The following is a 24257-nucleotide window of genomic DNA, read 5'->3' on the forward strand; positions in this document are numbered from 1 at the left end:
CCAAGATTGCGGGCAGTGGCTGAAGGAGTGATTTGGTTGTTGTCTAGGGAAATAACAAGGTCTTGACATGGGGATGAGTCACAAGGGATAAACAACAATTCGGTTTTACTTAGATTGAGCTTCAGCTGATGAGCAGCCATCCAGGATGAGATGTCTGCCAGACATGCTGAGATCCAGGTGGAAACCTGAGTGTCAGAGGGAGGAAAGGAGAGAGTAAGTTGGGTGTCATCTGCATAACAATGGTATGAAAATCCATGTGATGATATGACCTTACCAAGAGAACGGGTATAGAGGGAGGACAGAAGAGGACCAAGTACTGAGCCCTGCGGGACACCAGTAGAGAATCTACTGAGTGGCAAGCGGGTGAGGCTGAGGAACTCATCTGCTCAAGTTTTTCAAGTTACAGACAATAAAATAAAATATTTGAATCGAATGTCAGGGATACCACAATGTTGTGATCTGAGTGGCATTTTAGCTAAAGGCTTAGGTAAGCTTGTTAGAAAAGGAGTTCGAAATTGGGCCTTTAAATTTACATTTTTCTAAATTTTAAAAAATTTATCCTATGGACTTTCTCAAAGCAGAAATACTATTATTTTATAATAATATTTATATTTTATTTTATTGTAACAAAACTACTACATATTGTAGATCTTAATATTTTACATTCTTTTCCTATCTTATTTTCTTTTTTAACAGTCGTATAAGCATTTCACTTCATATCATACTGTGTATGGTTGTGTATATGACGAATAAAAATTTAAATGCAATAATAATAGTAAATCTCGTTGATAAACTAATACATTTTCTGCTTGCTTATTTAGCCTGGTGAATTAATAGATTCATAATGGAGGATAAGGTTAATGTTTTTTACCCTTGTTTGTTAAATAATGTGTTGCTTAAAAGTGGTGCAAAAAAAAGCAAACAAGAAATGAAAATCAGATCAACAAATCCTTTATTAGAGGTATACATCAGCAATGTCACACGAGAGAGAGTGCCATTGTACTGAGTATCAGCACAGCCGTGAAGCGGTCATAGACATGAGTGCACAGCCCGAGTACTGAAGATATCACAACTGTGCAGATATTCGGTACAACAGCACGATCTTGTGATCTTGAGTGTGATACTGCTTTTATATGACAGTTCCACAAACATTTTTTATTATCAACAGATTATGATTTGTTTCTTTATTTAATCAGTTATTTGGCTCTGACAACATGTAACCTTCTGCACCCGGCGGAACTATTGTTCTAACAGTATTTTAATTTCTTACCGCTAATATGTAGCCAAAAGGTAAGGAAGATTTCACCATGGAGGTGGCGGACAGTCCTGTAAATCGCCTAAGACCACTTATTCTGCTTTAGGGTGTAGGGTGTAGAATTCCTTTGTTCAGGATACCAAGTAGTGCCTTTGAATGGGTTGCAATTGTTAATACGTATATATACGTAGCTGAACATCCCAGTGCTGTTATGGTCTATATCACTACTCATGGAATGTCTCTATTCCAATCTGATTACTCGGTCAGAAATATGAGGGTGAGTCAAGAATTATCCGCACTCTGGCTGTAGAATATATTTTATTAATAAAAAAAAAACAAGCAAAAAAACAAAAACATAGTTTTTTACATCATCTCCTTGCTTTTCAATACACAGGAGTGTGCAGATGTGCATCAACATGCGAGATCACGACGCCCTCGGATATCAGCTCTTCAGTAAGCGTCTCACTGTGACGAGCACTGTTGATCGTTAAACCTTTTTCCTGATAATGTTCCAATACTTCTGGCCCTTTGAGAATCCCAGAAAACTCTTAAGCGTTGATGAATTTTCCTGCTGATGGTGGACTTTTGCACTTTTTCTCGGTCGGCGATTGAGGAAGTTTCCGTTCCAGACTCTCAGGCTGTTTACTCTCAGGCTCGTGGTGATTAATCCGTGTCTCATTACAAGAAACTTTCACTTTATTTAGACATTTTGTTTGCAGATATTCAAACACTTTTGTTTAAGTGCTTTATTTGACTTGTTTTAGTACCAGATACAGCCAAATAACAACTGGGGCATCCGTTTTGGCTCGCACCGCAGTTACAAATGAACTGATGTAACACGTTCACACCTGCACAGCGGTGACCGGGGAGACGGTGGCCTTAAACGAAAAGCGCTGATAAGACCAGCAGAAGTTTTAATATAACCTGAGTGCAGATAATTTTTGACTCACCCTCATAAGTGTTGTATTTTTTATTAGCTCTTTATTTGTAAGATAGTTGATTATAGAATGTAAACATCTTCCTACTTATTTTTGGAAATACAATACTGTATGTATGGTTATGGAAATATGTTTAGTTATTTTCTGTATTTTTTTTTTTTTTTTTACTTTATTTCCTGTATATGCTGTTGGTATTCTTGTCTTGTTCAAAATAAATTTAACAAACAGTCAAATTTTCATTAATAAAAAAATCTGAATTGCATTTTCAATATTTCCCTTAGGTATCGAATAAATGAAAAAAAAAAAAAAAGGAGAAAAAAAAAAACATACCTGCATAGAGTGTGTAATAAATTGAAGCACCACAAAATGTTTAGAAAGTTTCACAGGAGTAAACAGGAGTAAATACATCAAAATCATGTTGGCAAAAAAAATTAATAATAATAATAATGTCTGTATTCAGTGTAGTTTTTCCTGGATTTACTGTCAGGGAAAAGCCGTATTCACATCATTAGTGTTTATTCCACTGTCTTGGTAGTGTTGGGAGTGTTTTAAGATTGTTCTGATCTCTATGCGTACATGGTCAGTTGAAGCCACTGCAGAAAAAAAAATATTATAAGAAGTGGTTTAATGGTGTGTGCAGCACTTTAATGGATTAAATTTGTATCGCAATAGTGTTGACTTTTACCTCTAGGACATTGAGCTTGATGAGACCGTCTCCATCCTTGTCGAAGGCTTTGAAAGCTCCTATTAAAAAAACAAACAAACAAACAAAAAAAAAACCCCACACATTTACACTTCGGGATCTCTTAAGGAAAATGATAACCTGATATTTATACTGTACTAATGAAGACTCAGACTTGTTTTAATGTTTAATATTGTAATTGCATCTTTTGTTACATTTTTTTATTATTATAAATTGATATTATGAGTATCAATTTTACTATGAAAAGGTATTTTATATGCTACTATATTTATACATGGCATGATACCACTGAAAGCTTATAATTTTTTAAGCTCGTCAGCTGATCTTGATATACGTATATATAATGACTTTCAACTCCTAAATTATAAGTGTGTAATCATTTTTTTTTTTTTTTCTTTTTTTACAGATGTTACATTTTACCCTTCCATGTAAGAGTTCATTATAGGACACTATCAAAATAATGAACCAGGTTGAAAGCACACTTACGGAACATTCCCTCGAGTCGCACTAAACAGCAGATGTAGCTGTCGAAATCCAAATACAAGTGCTCGTTGGAGTATCGCATCGCAATGATGTCATGAAGCTGGGGGTTGAGCTGAAAACCTGATTGAGGTAAAATACAGTAACGTGTTTAACAAACACACAAACAAAGGTTTTTTTTTTTATAAAAATAACTTGTTCACAAGTTTCTTGTTTTATAACTAACTTCGTTACTGTACTAAAGTACACTACTAGTAATATCAGACTATAATAAAGGGTGATGTAGACCTTTCGCACATGACGTCATGACATCTGTCTGTCATGGTCCCACCCACTTCTCAACAGCAAAATGGATGTAACTTACATGATACCAGGTCAGATACCATTTAACGCTATTTGTGTAACAGTTCATTATTAATTAGTAAGCTTGAAATGTCAGTATTGATTAACGTTACCTGCTCATCATTTTATGAAGCGTAAAGTACAGCATGTTCCATAGCATCGTCTCATTTGCAACAAAATGGCCAAAACACGGTATATGCTAAAACATATCTCACCTAGCTGAAAAAGTAAATTTTTTAGATCGGATAATATAACATCCATTTTTTCATAATACTTGCATAATGCTTCTTATCTCCCGATCCATGATTTGTTTTTTTTTGCATATATTCATACACATTTATATTTTTATCAGATAAAAAGAAAGACATTTGCTAAAACAATTTCATGCCCTTTTATGAAGTCTCAATAAGTTTTTCGAATTCACATCATGATCTTAACTGTCATTCAGATAAAACTTGACTAATTTAGATTTCACATGAAAAGACATAAACCTGAAAAAGTGTATTATTCTAAAATGCTAAATTGTTAAGATATTGCAACATAAATTTGACATGGTTACGGACACTACAGATTTTTTGCTTTTTGAGCTTTTACCAAAAAAACATCTTTTTCATTTAAGCAACAATTTTTTGGTCATATGCTTCTAAAAGCTTCCACCAATTTTAGTATCAGTAATCATGAAGAAATATGAATAATTCGCATTTTAAATCATTATAGTTTGAAGCGAGACAGTATAACACTGAAAAATGCTAAAATGCTAAGAATTAGCAACTTGATATTTTTATTGAATTAAGATTGGTCACTTCCGTGTTGCATAAACTTCAGAATTAGCTTATGTAGCACACACATTTTCTGTATTATATGTATAATATAAAAAAAATTAATCAGCATCAATGATGTGTTTTGGTCGATAGCACTGAAACACCACCAAGTACATACATAGCCTATTTGTACACCATCTGGTAATCACATTATGATAAGAAATCTAACCTCCGCAAATGAATCTTTATTTACTTCTTCATCCATTCACACAATTGTTTTTCCTTCTAAATAAGTTTTAAAGTCCACCATGACATACTGCATATGAAAATAATCAGCAGGACAGAAGCTATCAAATGCTAGATTGCTCTTTTATCAACGTGACGTATCATCGTGTAATGTTTATTTAATTTTTTTTGTGCTTCAAAATATTCCTCAAACATAATCATCATAAATTACACAGTAGCCTAATGTCGGTTAAGGGGCTTCTGCTATTGTGACTGATGTCACGGTGGTCATGTGACTGCAAAGGATTTATATGATGTCATCTTCGATATAAGATCATATACGATAAACAGTCAGCAATAAGGATGGAGACTGTTGAAGGGAACATGTGTACCTGCATCAGCAACAGCATTTCTCATCTCAAAGCTGCTGATGGTACCAGATTTGTCCGTGTCATAGCGGGTGAAGATTGTCTGCAGACAAAATATGACATGCATGACATTTAAAAAGAGAATAAAATTGGACAATCTATCAGCAAATCATGCTTTTTAAAACAGGCTTAAGATCACAAGACACACCTTCCACTGGTTGATTTTCGTCCACAAGTGTTTGAACTCCTGCAGGTTTAATCTCCCTGTCCCATCAGTCTTGTATAGTACAGGTCAAGGTGTAATACTGACACGTCTTCTCCTAATGCTAAGTCCAATAATGTTCATGTCCAGTTCAAGGATACATCCAGGAGTGCTATCATGCTTCTGCAGCTATCCAGACTGAAGCCTTGTGCTTTCAGCTCTTTGTCTGAGTAAAGAAGAAAATAAGATAAGAAGACGAACAGGAAAGTAAAACTAAACTATTCGGATGATTGTTTCCCCCAGTGTGATGGCTCACATTTGCTCAATGCTTTGTTGAGGACGATCCCCAGCTCTTTGGCGTTGATCTGCATATCCTGATGGAGAAATCCACATCGATGGCGTGAGCATAAACGAAGATTTTACAACATTGATGAAATGACATACAACAGATATCTTTGACCTCACATCTCCAGCAATCTGCTCAAAAATGGCTCTGAACTGTTTCTCCTCCTCGCTCTCTTCTTCCTCAAAGAGCTGAAAGTAAAAAAAAAAAAAAGGCAGATGTCATTGGACACCAGTGATGTGTTTTAAATATTATCATTAAGGAAGAAATAAAGGAAGGAAAAAAAACAAGGAGAAAGTAAGAAACAAGTAAAGGAGGAAGAAAGGGAAAAAAGAAAAAAGAAACACAGAAAGGAAGGAAAGAAGGAAGGAAGGAAGAAAGGAAGGAAGGGAAAAAGGACTGACAAGAAGAAAAGCCATAAAGAAGGACAAAATAACAAAAACAAAGAAAGGAAGGAATCAAGGACATTAAAGAAAAATCAAGAAGGGCGGAAGGAAAATCAAGAAAGAATGAAGGACAGACAGGAATGAAGGTGGAATAGGAAGAAAAAAAAGAAAATAAGCAAAGAAAAAAAAACAAAAATGAAGGAATAAAGAAAAAAGAATAGGGAAAAATAAAGGGAGAGGAACGAAGATGAAAAAAGAACATGAAGGAAGGCAAGAAGAAGAAAAGGAAAGAGGAAAAGGGGAAATGCAGGAAGTAAGTAAGGAAGAACGAAGAAGAAGGAAGAAAAGAGAAAGAACAGAGAGAGAGAGGAAAACCAGAAAAAAGGACAAAAGAACAATAACAATAAGGAAAAAACAAGAAGAAAACAAGGAAGCAAGGAAAACCAACAAGGAATGCATAAATAAATTAAAGAAGAAAGGAAGAAGAGATTAAAGCAAAAAAAAAAAATGCATGAAAGAGCCAATAATAAGAAAAAAAAGCAAGAAAGGTAAAAGTAAGAAAGAACAAAGAAGGAAGAAGGAAGGCTTTGCTTTAATCTAAACAAAAGTGTGCAAAGTAAAATAATATTGAGATGATCATTAAAATGTTTTACCGTAATTTTCTTCTTTTCACTTTCCAACTGTTAAAGAAAAAAAGATGATTAGATTCAAATCTGTACCTTGTTGTTAAAAGCCACAGAGAATTACATGCAGGTTTAAATGAAAACGGGTTGAATGTGGAATTGTTATGATGCCATGATAAATGTAGGTTTTGCAGCTGAAACATGGACATAAATAACTAACCACATACGGCTCAGCCTCGATCACCGCGCCCATCAACCTGAGAGGGAACATACATCACCTCGTGACATGTCATGACCTCAGGTTACAAAACACACAATTAAATAACTAGCTTTTTCCTAACATTACTGCGTCTTCTTGCACGGCTTAAAACAGGAAAATCCTTAATCAAAATAATTCATCTAAATTATAGAGACATAAATGAAAATAGAAAGCACATGCATTGTTGCTGTCGTTTTGGCCGCTCCGGGGGGCCCCAACGCATGTCTGATTTTACCCCGGATGCCCTTCCTGACTCCCCCCTCCCATTCCATACGTTGGCTCTGACCTGTACATCCCTTGCACCTCACTTTTGCTGTACCGCTTCCACACCCCCACTGCTTAGAAACTCACTCTGATGTGCTCTTCTTCTCAGAGAAAACCCTGAGGAGGAAGTCGGACTCTTTGTGAGGTTCGAAGGTGGACGGGACGATGACGTACTCCCCAGGCCTCAGACAGAAACGCTCCGTCACCTCGCGCAGGTTGATGTAGGATTTACAGCGGGCCTTCGAAGCATTGTAAAGGAAGAAGTCTTTAGGAAGGTGCTGCTTGTTACCGTGCATCTGTAGTTAGAGAAACAGAGCAGGGAAAGGGAAAAATATAGTATTTTATCTATCAGTATATTAGTATTGTTTACAATAAATGAAATTTTTAATGATCTCATTCATATGTTTCATATGATTATAGGAATTTTAATTAAATTATTTGATTTTAAAGTAGAATGTGGGTTTCAGAAAAAAATTCTGTATTTGAAAACATACAAGCAGGCAGAAAGAAAGAAAAAGAAGGACAAATAGGAAGGAGGAAAGGAATTCAAAGGAAGACAGGAAAGGCAAAGAAAGAAAAGAAGAAAGGCAGGAAGGATCAAACAAAGGAAGGAAATTCAAAGGAAAGAATGAAAAATTAACAAAAGGTAAACAAAGTAATAAAAGGTAATGATCCAAAATGAAGGAAGGAAAAATGAGAATGAAAGAAGAACAGGAAGGCAGGCAGGAAGGAAGGACAGAAGGGATGGAAAATTCAAATGAAGACAATAAATGCAAGTGAGGGAAGAAAAAAAGGAAGATTGGATCGAAGGATCAAGGAAGGAATGAACAGAAATTGAAGGAAGGAATAAAATAGGAGAGGTGGAATGAAGGATAGAAGGACAGAAGGGATGGAAGGAAAATTAAAGGTATTCAAGAACTGCAAAGAGAAGAAGGGAGGAAGAAATAACAGGACAAGAGGAAGCAAGGGAAGGAAGGATTAAATGGAGAAAGTAAATCCAAGGGAGGAAGAATGGAGAAAAAAATTAAGGGAGGTAAAGTGCCAAAAGGAGGGAAGGAAAATGGGAATAAAAGAAAAACACGAAGAAAGGACAGAAAAGATGGAATTCCAATGAAGACAGGAAATGCAAAGCGAAGAAGAAAGAACTAATTAACAGGAAGGAAGGAAGCAAGTGAATGAAGAAAGGAGGGAAGGGAGGAGGGAATTTAGAAAGGATAAAACAAAAAAAGGCAAACCAATGGAAATTAAGCAAAATGAATAGAAAATTAATCAAGGAATACAACTGGGGAGGTAAAGTGTAGAAAGGAAAGAAGGAAAGAAGAAAAAGTGAAGGAAGGAAAAGTGGAGTCAAACTGAAGAAAGGAAAGACAAACAAGGATAGAAGCACAACAGAAAGAAGGAGGGAAGGATTTTTTATTACAGTAAAATAAAAATGAGAAAGAAAGAAAAATGGAGAGAAAACAGAATGGTAACAAATTCAAGGGAGTGGAAAAAGAGAACAAGAAAATGAAATAAGAAAACCTTAAAATGTGAGAAACAAACATAAGGATGGGAGAAAATAAAGTAATAAAGGAAGGAGCAGAATGAGAGAGAGAGTTAAAGTCGGGTTCTGTGAGATGCATTGTGTAAATAAAGAAGTGTGATCTCTGGCTCAGATCAGACATGATGAGAAAAACAGCATCCTGTCACTCAGTCGTACCTCCTTTGGAACCTAAAGCAGAAAAAACACAGGAAATGACATCAGTCACACTTAAGCCATTGGGAAATGATTTATTTATATTATCCATGTTTCTGTGATTAATTGATCACATAACATTTCTACTTTCATGTTCACTGATAATTAATGGCTAAATATATTGGATCCAAGAGCTATATATAGTATATATAGTACTGTACTGTACTGTTTATATAAATCCCTTAAGCACTGTTAGATAGAGTTTTAGTAAATGCAGTTTGGTTTACCTCGTAGATGGCGAAGCCAATAGCGTGCAGCGTGGCTCCTGCGTAGCTCTCCCTCCTTCTGCCCTTCTGCATGAGCGCCACCACCACAGTGCAGCCCTTTTCCCCGTGGTCCGGCTCATCGTCATCTTCCTCGGTAAGACGCAGTCGATACTGAGGGTTTGTCCAGAAGGTGTCTAGACAAAAAGACAGATAAACAAAAAGACGTTAGTCTCATGCCAAGAGTTACCAAGACCTGTTCTAATGGCATTTTCATATAGACACATAAACTGTAAATAAATGGCATTAAGTTATTAATATCACGGCACTATCGGATTAGTTTTCTATAACTACACGGTTATAATTCAATCGTCTTTATATGTTTTTATTATAATAACTCATTCAAAAGCACTGAATAAGAAATACGCACAGAATTTAAACATAATAATAATAAAATTTTAATAAAACTGCTGTAACAACAATGACAAGCAGTTTATTGGATATAACTCGTTTTGCACAAATTCGGCAACATTGAGTTAAATAGATAAAATAGTACAATGTTGTAATTCTTAATAATGAAATAATAAATTAAATATTATTTCTCTTGAATATCATGCGCCAATGTGTTAATTCCTTACATAATACCTGCTATATGTAGTATAAAATGTTCTTTATTTCAACGTTCATGTAAAGCTGCTTACTAACCCGGGTAATTCCTGCAGCCGCCAGCAGAGCAGCCTCTCACCCAGCGGCCCTCGTTCACCGATACGGTCCATTTGAGCAGTTCGTCATCCTGCAGGGCATCAGGGCTCAGATTGCAGATCTCAAGCTTGGTGAAGTTTTTTTGAAACTCCTCAAAATACATCCTGATAGAGGAACGAGGAACGAGGCAAAGAACAAGAAAGATGATGGAACAAGGCTTGCATCCATCATATCCTGTAGTATTTTATTTATCTAGGTTATATACAGTATTTTGTAATAAATTCTAAATTGGTCTATTTACCAAAAAAGACATATAAACCAAATAATAAAGTCAACTGCCTTGAAACTTATGTATATGGAAGATATATAAAATCTATAGCCAATAACGGTTAGAACTATGTAACTATATAACACAGATTTAATACTTCAATTTTATAGAATTTGAATTTTATTAATATTTTTAATGCTTGAGAAATTCAACAATTCATATGATTTAAAGCTTTCCAAGAGGTTTCATGGTTTCCATGCATCATCATCAAACAAAAACCATCAGCACAGATTATTCACTTTAAAAAGATAAAGGAGTTCCATGTCTGAAAAGATTCAAAGTGTCATCTTAGGGCATAAAGTTTTTTTTATTTTTTAATCACATCATAAAATATATTATGTTCAAGTAATTTTTGACTGACTGATTTTTACATTTATACCACACACACAAAAAATACTTTAAAAGTGAATTTAGAATAAGTCCGATTATTCTGTCCATATAGGAAAATACAAATAAAATGATTACTTCTTCTTAGTGCTGCACAATCAAACATCATTTAATTACTCTCTCACTTACTCATCGTCTATACTGCCTTATCCTGGAGGGAGTCTGGAGCCTAGGGCACGAGACTTAGGGCACACGATGGTATGCACCCTGGATGGGGTGCCAATCCATCGCAGGGCACATGCTCACACCCTCACTTTTTCTTTTTTTTCTTTTTTTGTCAAATCATTCTGTCCTAATTCTTGTTCATGGACGTGACACATCCAGGGAGGCACAATGCAGATGAAGCACTTAAAGCCGGGGTAGAAAAATGCTAGAATATTCCTTAACGCTACAGTCCAAAGCCTGAGTTGTTAATTAAAAAAAAAAAAATCAGTGGACTAACCAAAACTCCCCTGGCCCAACAGGTTCAAGTTTCTGCTTGTCTTGCTGAGAAGACGCAAGCTGTTCCCAGTCATTACATTTGCAAGATGGTGGCGGAGCAACTCCCCATGGGTCACGGATTCGCACCAGACGGATCCGAGTGTCCCTGCAGTCCTGCTGTTGACCCTGCCGATACAACACAACTGTTTATACATGGACAACATATGGCTGAGTAGAAATATTTGAGTATACTTAATAATTCATGAGCTGAAAAAGAGCTAGGTTCAGATTGGAATAAGGTTGCCTAGTGTTAACAGATGTACTTCGAGTAATTTGAGTGTGCCAAGAACGGAGAACTTCCACTCTAGTCCCCAATACAGTTGGGTGATTCTCAGCTCAAACATAGCGGATTTTTCTAATCTGTTCATTACTCGGTTCAATGGGTGTGTTTCAGTGTTGGTGAAGTACAGACTGTGCTGGACACTGGCCCTCCCGGACTGGAATTGGAGATCCCCCTCCTCAGGTTACAGCTGGAATCTGGTTATGGTTGCACTAGGATAAAGACTGGGAGTGAACTAGAATTTGTGGGTAGACTTACCTGGAAGTTTGCCTAGGGGAGGTGATGGGCTAAAATTAGGATTTGACAAATGTTCAGGTTGGCTTAAGTAGGGTTAGAGTTCGGGTGATGATTGTGTGATAAAGTGTTTTTGTATTAGTTTAACGATAGACTTTGCAATTACTTAAATGGGAATCTTCTGCAGTTGTAAAGTAATTGATCGACAAATAGCTCTGAAATGCGATCATTAAATCTCACCATGTTGTTTTCAAACATAAACATCCCTGAGCTGGAGCCTATGGTGCTGGAGACAGAGGCCACAGAACTTTATTTGCGCTTGAAATTATATCTCAGGTGCTGCCACTGAGCTCATTATTAAAGAGCAATTGACTCTTTTCAAATTTCCCAGAATTTTGATCGATCAGTTCCATCAGTACTAGTGCTAGTTTGATCTTACTGTAATGCAAACATACTGTACAGTGTTAGATCACACAGAGACCCCAAAACATATGCATACACAACTTTTCACATGGCATGTACTGTACATCGCTAGCTGTCTAGTCTATACATATTAGCACAGTATTTATGGCTGGAATAAACTAGGGCTAGTGTTGGTCTATGGTTAGTACTAGGTGAATGTTAAGATATAATCTTTTGGAGTCAGTAGGTCTCCAAAGAAAGAAGCAAAACAAGACTGGTATTCAAGACATACAGTATAGACATTATGTTAAGTTTAAAACATGGGACACGTACCTGCTCAACACCTGTGACTGAGTAAGCATGGCCTCGTACTAGACCTGTAGAAGTTTTGGTCTCACTAGCAGATGGCACCAAAGCCTGAAAACAAAGAGAGCATTACTATTAATTAGTGTTAAGATTTTTTTGTTGTTGTGTTTTGGTCTGTCCACGTGCTATCCGGCACATCAGGTGACGGATACTCTCCACCATGGGGATATATCCATCGTTTGTGCCAGTTACTTAAGGGGTCGGGTTGCCAACTTAACACCTGATTGCTATTCATGCACTCATTATCCTAACTTGCATGTCTTTGGATTGTGGGAGGAAACCGGATTACCCGTAGGAAACACACCAAGCCTGGGGAGAACATGCAAACTCCATGCACACAGACCAGAGGTGGGAATTGGACCCCGATGCCAAAGTATGAAACATACACTACACAGTTATTACTGTATATAAACTCTTGTTCTTGCAGCATTCACATACAAAAACTGATAAATTCCATGCAATTTTATTATTAATTAAATGCTGTGTCAAGATCTTGACAGACTTAATACTGTACTCACATCTATGGAGCAACCCATAAGTGAACCCCTTTCCAAGGCCTTTTTCATAATGTTGTATATTTCTTTGGGCGCGTCTGTAATCTCATAGTATTCTGTTACTCCACCAGTGAAGTCTTCCATGGCTTCCAATGTGTTACCACCTTTCAGAGCTTCATAGGAGCCATGCAATCTGGAACCAAAAAAAAAACAAGACATCAGAAGAAAAAACAAACAAACTCTAAGACGTTTTATGCTTTACTCTGATCTTAAACCCCAGAGGTTTCAAAGTTATATTATACTATAAAGGCAAACTTATATTTAACATATCTGTTGCTGTAAAATGTACTGTGTGAACTCACTTGGCATAAGCTTTCTCCAGAAGAGCGCTCCAGAACTCATTCTGGTTCCTCGACCGAGTAAACACCAAACGGTTTTTGTAGGTTGGAAGCCGATCATCCACAAGGACGTCCACCCACTCACCATAGCGCCAGATCTATACCGAGTGCATTCAGGACTGGATTATTCAAAATCAATTGCCTTTTGAGTATGCCGTTTCACTTTTGCAGAAATAAAAAACAATATGGTATAGGATCCTTCATACCTGAAAGTGGAAAATGCCTGCATAGTTTTCACTGAAGCTCTGGTCTGGTGGAACGACTCTGTACCGGAGAGTTTCATTCAGAGTCAGACAGGCGATAGCAGCCAGGAGCCAGCAATCACCTGCAGAGTGTAGAAATTAAAATGATGAATTCTACGGAAAAATATTTTGAAAAACACCAACAATAATTTTATTTATTGCTTTAATATGCAACTCATCCAAGAAGGTGTGCTCATGCTTGCGTGAAGGCTATTGAGACAACTCATCTAATGCACCACTGATTGGTTGTGTAAAGCCAATAAGTCAAAAATAAGAATGTCTTCAGACACATAAAAGATATAAAATGTGCATGACATGCATACCCAGACAACGCTGTTGCACTTGTTGAGGGAGGAAGTGCTTCAGGACATTTTCACACTTGGCCTACATTTCAGTATTACAGGAAACGGTCTCAGGCCAAGACCTTTGTGTGCAAACATATCAAGAACATCAACATCTGACTAAAGGCTTTTCTTAATAATTTTTTTTTTAAAAAGACCACAAACATCTCCAGTGTTATATACATCACTATAAAGCTTGATCTGTGCATGATATGGTTCGTTAGTGGTTGTTTACATATTGTGTCCATATTTATAGAAATGGTTTGCCAGTACGAACGCTTTTTCTAATGGAGGTCTCAGTGACATCCCAGGCTTTGGCCATACTGTATCTTCCAGCTGTGAATTATGTCTCCATCTTCATGTCAACATGTTCAGGTCCTAGGTCTGCTTTGAGGTCTTCGTCCAGCAGGAGATGTTTGACAAAATTCTCTGGAATTAGGAGAGCCCTCCATGAGCCTCATTCTCCAAACCTGGTCTACCAGTGTTAGGTTACCTAAGGTTACCACTTTGATCAGCAACATAATGAGACTTGTTTCTGATAACCAAACCTACAGTATATAGAGGCAACCCTTTTGTCCACTGGAAAAAATGCAACTCAGACACCTAGCCTCAGACTGGTAAGTATTCCCCTATCAATTTGAGTAATCCTTTTGGAATTGGATTATGAGAAAGATTATTCTAATTGGGATGTTTAGTAACGGAGTTTCAACTGTGTGTGATATCTTGTATTTAGTCCACACCTTTCCATCTCACACATTCACTTGGGCTCTTTCCTCACCATCAAAGTGACATTCCATGCTTCTAATGAAACCCAACTTGCATTGCACCACACCAACGTCTGACTCCAGGATTAGGTCCTGGTGTGTCTAATCCAGGCAAGGTGCACTGTTCTTGTCCCTTCTAATTGGGGTACATGAGTTATCATTGTGTGACCTTCATTAACGTTGGCCATGGTGGAGAATAAACCTCCTATTGGAATACCTCTTGAGGTTTACTGAAGAACACAAACTCACTACCATGACAAGGTCTTGATCCACAAGGGAGTGATACTGGAAGTACTGTAGTGCAAATTCTTTGAGGTCTTAGTGACTTACTTATGAGGCCTGAAAGGCAAGGAGGTCATTTGTAGCTGAAAAACTCAGGGTTATTTTATTCAGACCTATTTTTACATGTGTTTGGACAGCTTCCCTAAACCCACTTCGTTATGATACAGTTCATATCACTTCTCGTTTGCGGCCTCCCACGCTGATGATGATGCCCCGATTAAGACTAGAACTTACCAGACATCTGTGCCTCGTAACCAAGCTATTTTTTGCCCCATGTGATATACGGCTTGAGCACAGGGACTGATAGGTTCTTGCTCATCATTCAACAAGCTGAAAACAGATGCTCAGTGCTGAAGTTACAGAATTCTCCTCATGCCCTCAGTTCTGTCAGATTGCCCAGTTGTGGCTTGTCTTATTACTGGATCCCACGGCCAACAGATCCGGTGACTCAGAACATGTCCTGATAACCTTAGGCAGTGGGTCATCCAAGGGACAGTATTTTGTTCTTTCTCTCTCTCATCTGGCCTTGAGGGGGTGCTATAGAGTATCAGCTGTCTGTGTCTGTCAAAGGTGACTTTCTGGAAGAAAGCAACCAGTTGCAGCCATTAAGTGATTACTTCCCAACTTTGTTTTGATGTTGTCTTAAGTCAAAAGAAAGTAAAGGGGTTTAATGGATGTCCAGTTAAACACAATGTCCTGAGCAACTTGAGCAACAAAAGTTTATTTTTATTTATTTATTTTTTATTTATTTATTTATCAACTAGTGTAATGGTTAGCACTGTCGCGTTGCAACGCCAGGGTCCGGGTTCGATATCTGGCCAGGCTTGATTCGCGTCTCCGTGTGCATGGAGTTTGCATGTTCCTGTGCTTGGTGGGTTTCCTCCGGGTACTCTGGTTTCCTCCCACCATCCAAAGGCATCCAGATTAGGCAAATTGGCATTTCTGTAGTGTGTGAATGAGTGTGTAAATGTATATTTGTGTGTGCCTTGACCCTCTATCTAAGGTGTAAACCTTGTGACCTAAGTCTCCTGGCCCCCACGACCCTGTATACAAGATAAAGCGGTATAGATGATTAGTGATGCATTGACATTTTCTTAATTATTTACCCAGGTAGCAGGATAAGCTTTTATATATATATGTAGTGTACGATTTCATGTTTTTGTGTTGAGCTTGTGCAGTGTAAAATCAGGACACGTGATTGTTCTTAAAGTACGTCTACGCTGGATTTCTCATTACTATAATTTTGGATGATTATAGTTGGATTATTAACCCTTATGTTTGGGGTCATTTAAAGTTCTTCTTATATCAAAGATTACTGTAAGTGTAAAAATGCAACGATCAGATCCTCATTCTGTAGGTCATTTGCCTTTCATCACATACACATAGTACCTTTAGTCACCATAGTAACTTACCTTATGATATTCTCCTATTACAGTGAAAACCTGGGCTCCTTATTATAACTGCTACACTGTATGCCCACATAAAACAATATACTGTGTATATATTATATTGTATATTTTATCTTATCTTTTAAAGGTCTAGCATTTGATTGAAGCCTGAATGCCAGTGGTATCCAGTGTGTGCTATGTTATCTCTCTGTGGTTATTGTACTCTTTTAAAAAAAGACCATCATAACTAAGATAAGGAGCTGACTGCCGAGTTTAGCAAGACATCAAGACGCCTCTTCAAGCCTCACATCTAACCCAGGGTGACTGCAGACTCAAACCACACATCAACTGTGTTGGATTAAATTATCCTATGATATTGTGTTTAAAGAAAAACTAACTAGTCCTGTTTATTATCCACAGCGTTAGTAATGAATAAAACATTGTGGGGTGTGCTGTTATAGAGAGATAATCAACAACAGAATGGTATGATAAATTGGAGTCTATGTTAAACAGTATTTCTTTATTTTAATCAGTGATGACACTTAATGCACTTTCCGGTTATGCTGCAGAACTTCTGCGTTAAAGTTCCAGTTACTGCTTTTACATTACAGCAGCTATAAAAAGTAAAATATACAGCTAAAGGAACTTCATAACACCAGTTCACTTCTGCTATTGAATGTGCGCTCGTTTTCATTTTGACTCGTGCTTGCTGTACTGTAATTATCCAAGGGGGTGGGGGGGGGGGTGTTAGGGGTGAGGGGATTATTAGTAGGAGTATATTATGTTGTATATGATATATACAGTACTGTCTTAATATTTTGATAAGAATGACTATTGTTATACTTCAACACAACCTGAAATTACTTAGGCTTAAGATTTCTTGTAATTTCTTTAAATAATTGTTAGAAATAGTTCTCCAGGCTTCTTAGAGAACATTTTAAACCTTCTCTTTAAAGCCTGGAGATGACAAATACCAGGAGTCTTCCACATTTACCGTCATTCTCCAGAATGTTCATCACAAGGTCCCGTTTTGACGTGAACACCTCTTGTACATCACTTAGGCATAAATGCATGGCCCGTAGTATGATGTTTGCCTTATATCACAATAAATGATGTAAAATTCAACAGTGAGTGAAACAAGGTGCATTTTGAGTGTTTATATCACGTTATAACCATGATAAACTGATAAACCGGCTGATATTTTTTAATTTTTCTATTTAATTTTTTTATCGTATTTCTTTTATTCATATTTATTTCTTATTATAAGCTTTAATTTTTTAAGGTCTAATTTTCTAATTTTTTCACATTTTTCTAATTTTCTAATTTTTATAAGCTTTAATTTTTTGAGGTCACTGGCAGTCGTATAAGCATTTCACTACATTTCGTACTGTGTATGACTGTGTATGTGACAAATAACATTTGAATTTGAAATTAAATTAATATTTGCACCCTCACATTTTTCTTTCCTTGCTCTCTGTCCGCTCTTCCCTAAAAATATCTGGTTCCGTCTATAAACCCATCTATGAATTTTCTTTTCATTTTTGTAAACCTGCTTTTAAAAGCTCTATATAAATAAAATTGAATTGAATTGAATTAATCTTACCCAAGTCTCCCTGGCAGATATCCGTCCTGTTTGCTCCGCCAACAATGAATTGTGGATTTTTGCAAATTTCCTGGTAAGACAAAATAAAAAAAAGGGTTATACATTACCAGTCAAAAGTTTGGATTTATTTTCTGCATTCTGGAACAATGCTGTGTGTCTTTTCTTTTTGAAAAAACTATTAAATACCACATATGCCATTAGGTAATTAAGTAACAATAACAACATCAACAGTCAGTCGTTATTTTAAGACATAAAGGTCAGCTATTATGGAAAAAGGTACATAAGCATTTAGGAAATGAAATCATATTGAGTGACATCATAATGTAAGGCTTTTTTTGTTAGCATCGGGGCTTTTTGGCGGCTTTAACATGCTCAAAAAGTAAGCAGGTTGTATAGTAATCATCATTGCTTTTCAAAGATTATTATTATTATTATTATAGACATACCATACACCAGGCTTTTTTATTTATGGACAATCTATCATTAAAAATATTTAATATTTCACATCAAGTAAAACAAAGCGGCCTAAAAATGTGGTACACAGCAATTACAAAGACCACGCTGACTGCACACACACATACACACTTTTAATACATACTGTAAAGACTTTCACTTCACTCAGTCAGTTTACAGTAAACGCTCAGCGTCCTGCACATCTCGATACTCAGCCTTTTGAGTCTAGGCTGCGGGGTTTATGGTTATTAATAAGTTTTTGATTTTTTATTTAAGCTCTTTAACTCTTGCCTAAGTATTATGTTAGCATGGTGTCATATCTCTGACTGTTGACCTTGACCTTGCTGGAATTCCTTGACTATGGTGGAATAAATAAAAGATAAAAATAAAAAAGATGTATTTTTCATAACTATTTTTAAAGAAATTATTGATACGTGAAAGGGTTAACACTGGCTCTCAGTATTCACTCCCTCCAGCTATAACAGCAGCTCACAATACTCTGTACCGTGCCATTATGGACATCAGCTCATGTTACACACATTCTGGACATAAGCTCAGTTCACTCCGAAGTGCAATCGAATCTAATATTTTTCCAAGTGCAATAACTGTGAGGTATCACTCTGTGCAACACATTATACTACATCTACTTTTACACTTATAACTGATTATAACTCTTCATGGTTTTGTCATGCTTCTGATGTCATTACTGCTACAAGCAATTACCACCTAATCATACAGACCCAGGTGGACTTCTAGTTCTGTTTTCAGCACTTTTTTACTTTTGTCATTTCTATGATAAAATTTCTATGTGATTTCTTTAGTGATTATTCCTTAGAACTACAGTATTGCACCAAATAATATCTCAAAGCACTATACAGAGTCAATAAAGGGAACTGATTGTTATACAAAGATCTTGGAAAACCAAAAAGGAAGACATGGGGAAATCTGTTGTCCTGTAAGGGTTGGTGCATATTTAATTTTATTTATATAAACTCAACAGTTGTGGGTTTTTTTTCCAGATTTTTATTGACAACTTCATTAGTTGGAATTATAATATTACCTGATATTACTATAAAACTTTTATAATGATTGTTAAATGATTACAGTTTTTTTGTTAGTTTGTTTGTTTGTTTGTTTTTGAATTTCCAAATTACAGTAATTTTACAGTTAGATTACATGCTCATATGTAATCACTGCCAAGCAAATAATGTAAACTCAGAAATGTTTTATACTCTTTACTCAAAAAAAAAAAAAAGACTTTTGCACAGATTTTCCAGACATAAAAAGGTTGTTCGATATAATCATGGTGGTGAGAATAAGATTCCTGTTCAGTCACGGTGTGGTGTGTTTTCCCGCCACACACCCAGCATTTCTCAGATAGTCTCCAGATCCAGGCTTCAGGATTAAATCCTTACTGAAGACAAGATCCTTCCTTAAGCAGTAGGTCTATACGGTTTGTAAAGGATGTGGGTTTGTATTCCCCGATGCTAAAAGTCCCGCAGTAGTCTTAATGTGGCTTATGATGGAACTTCTGTAAAGCTCCTGTGATACTAGTATTATTATTTGATCTGAAACGGAAAGAGGCGAAATTTAAAATGATACTTTATTTGAAATGTTTTTGAAACTACATTTGTGTTCAACCACATGTGCTCCTTTGCTTTAAGGGATTTTAGTGAGTGTTTTTCACTTAACATGCTCACAAGGACAAACTTTCAGAACTACAGCTTTGTATGGAATCCAGATGCTGATATAACCAGCGCTTATGCGGATTGATGACGTTATCTTTGACTTTTCGCTCTTGACGTTTTTAGAATAAAATATTAACTGTTATTCAGCTGAAATAGATTCCTCAGCAATTTTATCACAATAAAGTTTTATGAAGATAATGTGTTGTTTTATGAAGATAATAATCTTATAGAGATGGTCTTATCCTGTGCAGTTTGTGTGTGTGTGTGTGTTTGTGTGGGAGATCAAACACTTTATAAATAATTTATTTGAATGTCATATTTATGACAATTACAATTGAAAGAAGTGGATAGCACTGTTGCCTTACACCTCCAGAATCGAGGGTTCGATTCCCGTCTTAAGTCTGTGTGTGTGTGTGTGTGTGTGTGTGTGTGTGTGTGTGTGTGTGTGTGTGTGTGGAGTTTGCATGTTCTCCCCATGCTTGGTGGGTTCTCCAGTTTCCTCCCACAGTCCAAAGACATGCAGATTAGGCTAATTGGCGTTCCCAAATGATACACACAGACCCGATTTGGGAATCGAACCCGGAACCTGGATTTAAACACATAAATCTTTTCTCGTGTTTGTCAGGCTACAGTAGTAGTTCTGAAGCCTTTAGTAAGTGTAATACATAACTGCAGATGTTTACAAGTCCACTGCAGCTGTTGTGTTGTAAAGTGCATGGACTAAAATGGTCCGGTCCGTTTTAGCTACACAGCACTGTAAATTAAAAGGCCGTACAGTACACAGTACACGCACAGCTAGGGATCCGCGACAGTGCGTGCGTGCAGTACATCCGCACTGACATTTCCGTTCTCACGTCAGAATGCTGGGGTCAGTAAACACATGCCTTTACTGCAGGGTGCTTTTGAAGGCCAGGGTCGAAGCTGCAGGTTTAATGAAGAGCTCGTAACATGACGACTGAGAGCGATGTGGTATATTAATGCCACCGTATCAACTTTGCTAATAAAATGATATACAACCTGTCAATCACTTTGTATCACTGTAATTCTTCTTTATTTTGCCTTATTTTTTAAAATAAATCATTGAAGAAACCTGGATAAGTGAATTTATAAATGATTATTATTATCCATAAAGTTCTTGTTTAAGATCTAGATCTATTCTAGACTAAGTTAGTGTTGAATGCAGTTGTTGTTTGGTGTTTCAATAAATAATTAAATGGACTAGATTTTTAATACAGAAGTATATACAGTAAATTGGGTTCTAACTGTGTAATACTTTAATGGATGACACGTTTCATTTTTTTTTTTTATTTAGATATAGAATTTCATTTGAAAGTTTAAAGGTTCTACGTGGAGCCCTACAGGCATGGCGGCACACTGATAGGTTTCTCGCCTGCCATGTGGAATGCCCAAGTTCAATGCCCAAACCCCAGCCACTGGACGGTCATCTTCTATACGCCTCATCCTCTATACAGGGTCGTGGGGGGGTTGGATCCTATCCCGGCAGACTTAGGGCACGAGGCGGGGTACACATTGGACATGTTGCCAATCCATCACAGAACACACACACACATAAACACATTTGCACGCTCATTTACACACTAAGGGAAATTTGAGAATGCCAGTTAGCTTAATCTTTGGATTGTGGGAGGAAACCGGAGTACCTGGAGCGAACCCACGTGGAGGACATGCAAACTCCATGCACACAGACCCTGAGGTGGGAGTCACTCTCTCAACCCGGTAGGTGAGAGGCCACAGTGCTAAACACTATACCACCCTTGAACATGCAATGCATCCAAGATCTTACTCAACTCTTTAGGTACATGGCAACTGTTTAAAAATAACAAGTTCAAATCTTATCTTCTAAAAATGGGTTCTAATTGGAAATCTTTGTGATAAATACTCTGATTCCTTTCAAGTAGAAACTGTTTCAGAAGCTTAGAACTCTGAGTTTAGACAAATTGTGACCCAGATAAAGTCATGTTTTTTGTTAAGAGTTTTTTTTAGAGTTATTTAAAAGCTTTAGCTAGGTTTTCACAGACACTGTAACATAATAGAAACATCAAAGAAAATAAAACTTTTGAGGTACAACAGATTGTTTCCCTTTAAAAATAAAAACACTTTTTTTATAAACTGAGAACCCGTGAAGATCATTTTAGTCTCGCATTTAATAAAAAAATGTACTAGGTACCAAATAACACACTGCAAATTGGACGAAATGATTATATTTCAATAAAAGCGCAGTGATTTCTTAGGTACCAGCAAATCGCTGATTCTATTTATTTATTTATTTTCATTGAGGTGCGAAAAAATAATATTCATTGTTTCCTTGTCAAAATGAGACAAAATAATGCGGCTTGGAATGCTATGCAAAGTTACAAAAAAGTTACAGGTTTACCTCGTACTTATAAGAAAGAGCTGACACTGGAGACTCCTTCCATAAATATTGAATAATTATGAATTATATCATTAGAAAAAAAAATGTCCACCATATCCTATTTGTTTATGAAACGTGTCTGTGTTATGATTTGCAGCTAAACTACTGTACTGTCAGAGCTGGTGTTATAGAAAATGAATTGAGTCCTGAAGTGGATCCAACACCTACGAAGGATATAGATAGAGAGCTGTAAATCGCAGTCAGTGAAAGCGGCTGATTATCGGGTTTGTACTCTCTCTCTCTCTCTATCATGTAGGAGTCAGCTGTCTCAGACCCACAAGCACATCATGCTGTGTTAAGACCTCAGTCAACACTCAACCGGATCACTCTCACACTCTCACATTCCCGTATTAGAGTCGTCGTATTCCGGTGTGCGGCAGAGGAACGCTGACAGGCAGCGAGCTGAATCTGTAGGCTTGTCCATAAAACTATGGTTTAAAGTGGAGCTGTTATGAAAATGCATTACCTTCTGCTCAATCAGAATCAGTCGTGTTGTATAAAGCTTTATGAATCTGTTCTATGGAAAGGGCTATGATTGTTAATAACAGGATTATTAAGGCCAGAACACAAGGCCAGTATGAAAAGAAGAGAAATGTAAGAAAATTGGAGATCATTTGGACATTTGCCCCCCCCCAAAAAAACACGGTCCACTCACCGAGGGACGCTTCCACACCAGATTCAGAGAGAACTTCTGGCTGTAGTAAAGAGACGAGTCGTCCGCAGGGAACAGCGGGTCTTTAAACAGGACCTTCTGGCGGACGTATTTGTCCCTGAGCTCTACGAAGTCCTTCAGCCTCTTGGCATCTTTGACGGCCTCGTTGCGGCTCAGGATGGCCGAGAAAAGGTTCCCCGGAGACTGAAAGACACCATCCGGAGCGCCAGGAGCCGCCTGTGTCAGAGGAGCTCTCCTTTCTGACACCTTCTCCTCAGCTTCACCTTTCTCTTCTCTAGTCTTGCTCTTGTTCATGGCTGGTGCTCGTGTTGTAGACGGGTTCGACTTCTGATTAACAGGTCAGTTATTAGGCATAAGGATACAGAATCTTCCCCAGCTGAGTTCTTCTTCTTAGGCGTTGAGCGTCTTGATATTGCTGGAGTCACACCCCCGTGCCCTCTACCATCTCGGTAAGACACACAAGTCAAGCACGTATACACACACACACATGGCCATCCTCATAGCCTGGTCTATTAATAGATTTAGAAGCAGGGCCTCGTTCTCTCCCTCTTTTGGCTGGTAAAATGAAAGTGCAGAAACATTATCATCACGTAAAGGCAGTCAGCTTCAAATTTATTGGCACCCTCGGGATTTACAAGGTGGCTGAGGAGCCACTAAGCAATGAAAATTTGTGATTTTGGATTTATTATTTGTTCATTCTTTTTTCAACATATTATTTAGACTTTTTTATTGCTTTTCTTTAAATGTAGTTTTAGATGAGCACATATGTATATGGGTTTTTCACACTCTCAGTGGTTCCTGACTTCTCCAGACTCCTTTAATTTTGAAAAGGGTTTTATATTTATTTGGGATTAACATATTTTAGTTGAAGGTTAGATCCCAGAGTGGGGGTAAGCCGATTAATCACAAAGGTTTTTTTTCTTCCTCCATTACATCACAGAGTGTGCCAATACTTTTTCTGAAGCTTATTATAAACCACAAATGCATGATGATCATTATTAAAGTTAATAATAATAATAATAATAATAATAATAATAATAATGATAGTGACAATTATATAATTAGAATTTTCTGAATTTAACTCAGTTGTGTTAATCATTCAGAATCACTTACTTTGAACTGATCTAACTTACATCAGTTATTAGTCATGCATAAGCAAAATAATATGCAGCTGAACAACTCCAAGACCAAGGAGATGGTGATTGACTTTCGTTGGTCCGGGTCTCCCCTG

General features: G+C 37.0%; 1 protein-coding gene across 2 annotated transcripts; it reads right to left on the reverse strand.

The window, feature by feature from the left end:
* Nucleotides 1-1943: 1943 nt before the first annotated feature.
* On the reverse strand, nucleotides 1944-23604 carry capn3b (calpain 3b). Of its 2 annotated transcripts, XM_053489190.1 has the most exons (21): nucleotides 23009-23604; nucleotides 17779-17848; nucleotides 13365-13483; nucleotides 13123-13256; nucleotides 12785-12953; nucleotides 12234-12317; nucleotides 10947-11110; nucleotides 9793-9953; nucleotides 9112-9284; nucleotides 8849-8860; nucleotides 7237-7445; nucleotides 6847-6883; nucleotides 6657-6683; nucleotides 5740-5808; nucleotides 5591-5648; nucleotides 5436-5500; nucleotides 5281-5349; nucleotides 5097-5175; nucleotides 3383-3499; nucleotides 2879-2937; nucleotides 1944-2786 (listed from the first exon to the last, which is right to left on the reverse strand). In XM_053489190.1, exons 1-21 carry the CDS (start codon nucleotides 23318-23320, stop codon nucleotides 2760-2762), a joined length of 2214 nt encoding a protein of 737 aa, XP_053345165.1. In that variant the 5' UTR covers nucleotides 23321-23604; the 3' UTR covers nucleotides 1944-2759. The 2 variants fall into 2 exon arrangements, with proteins under 2 accessions (XP_053345165.1, XP_053345166.1); XM_053489191.1 differs by lacking the exons at nucleotides 17779-17848; nucleotides 23009-23604 and adding an exon at nucleotides 15022-15096.
* Nucleotides 23605-24257: the final 653 nt, after the last annotated feature.

Source organism: Clarias gariepinus, chromosome 27 (genome assembly GCF_024256425.1).
Source record: "Clarias gariepinus isolate MV-2021 ecotype Netherlands chromosome 27, CGAR_prim_01v2, whole genome shotgun sequence".
NCBI lineage: Eukaryota > Metazoa > Chordata > Actinopteri > Siluriformes > Clariidae > Clarias > Clarias gariepinus.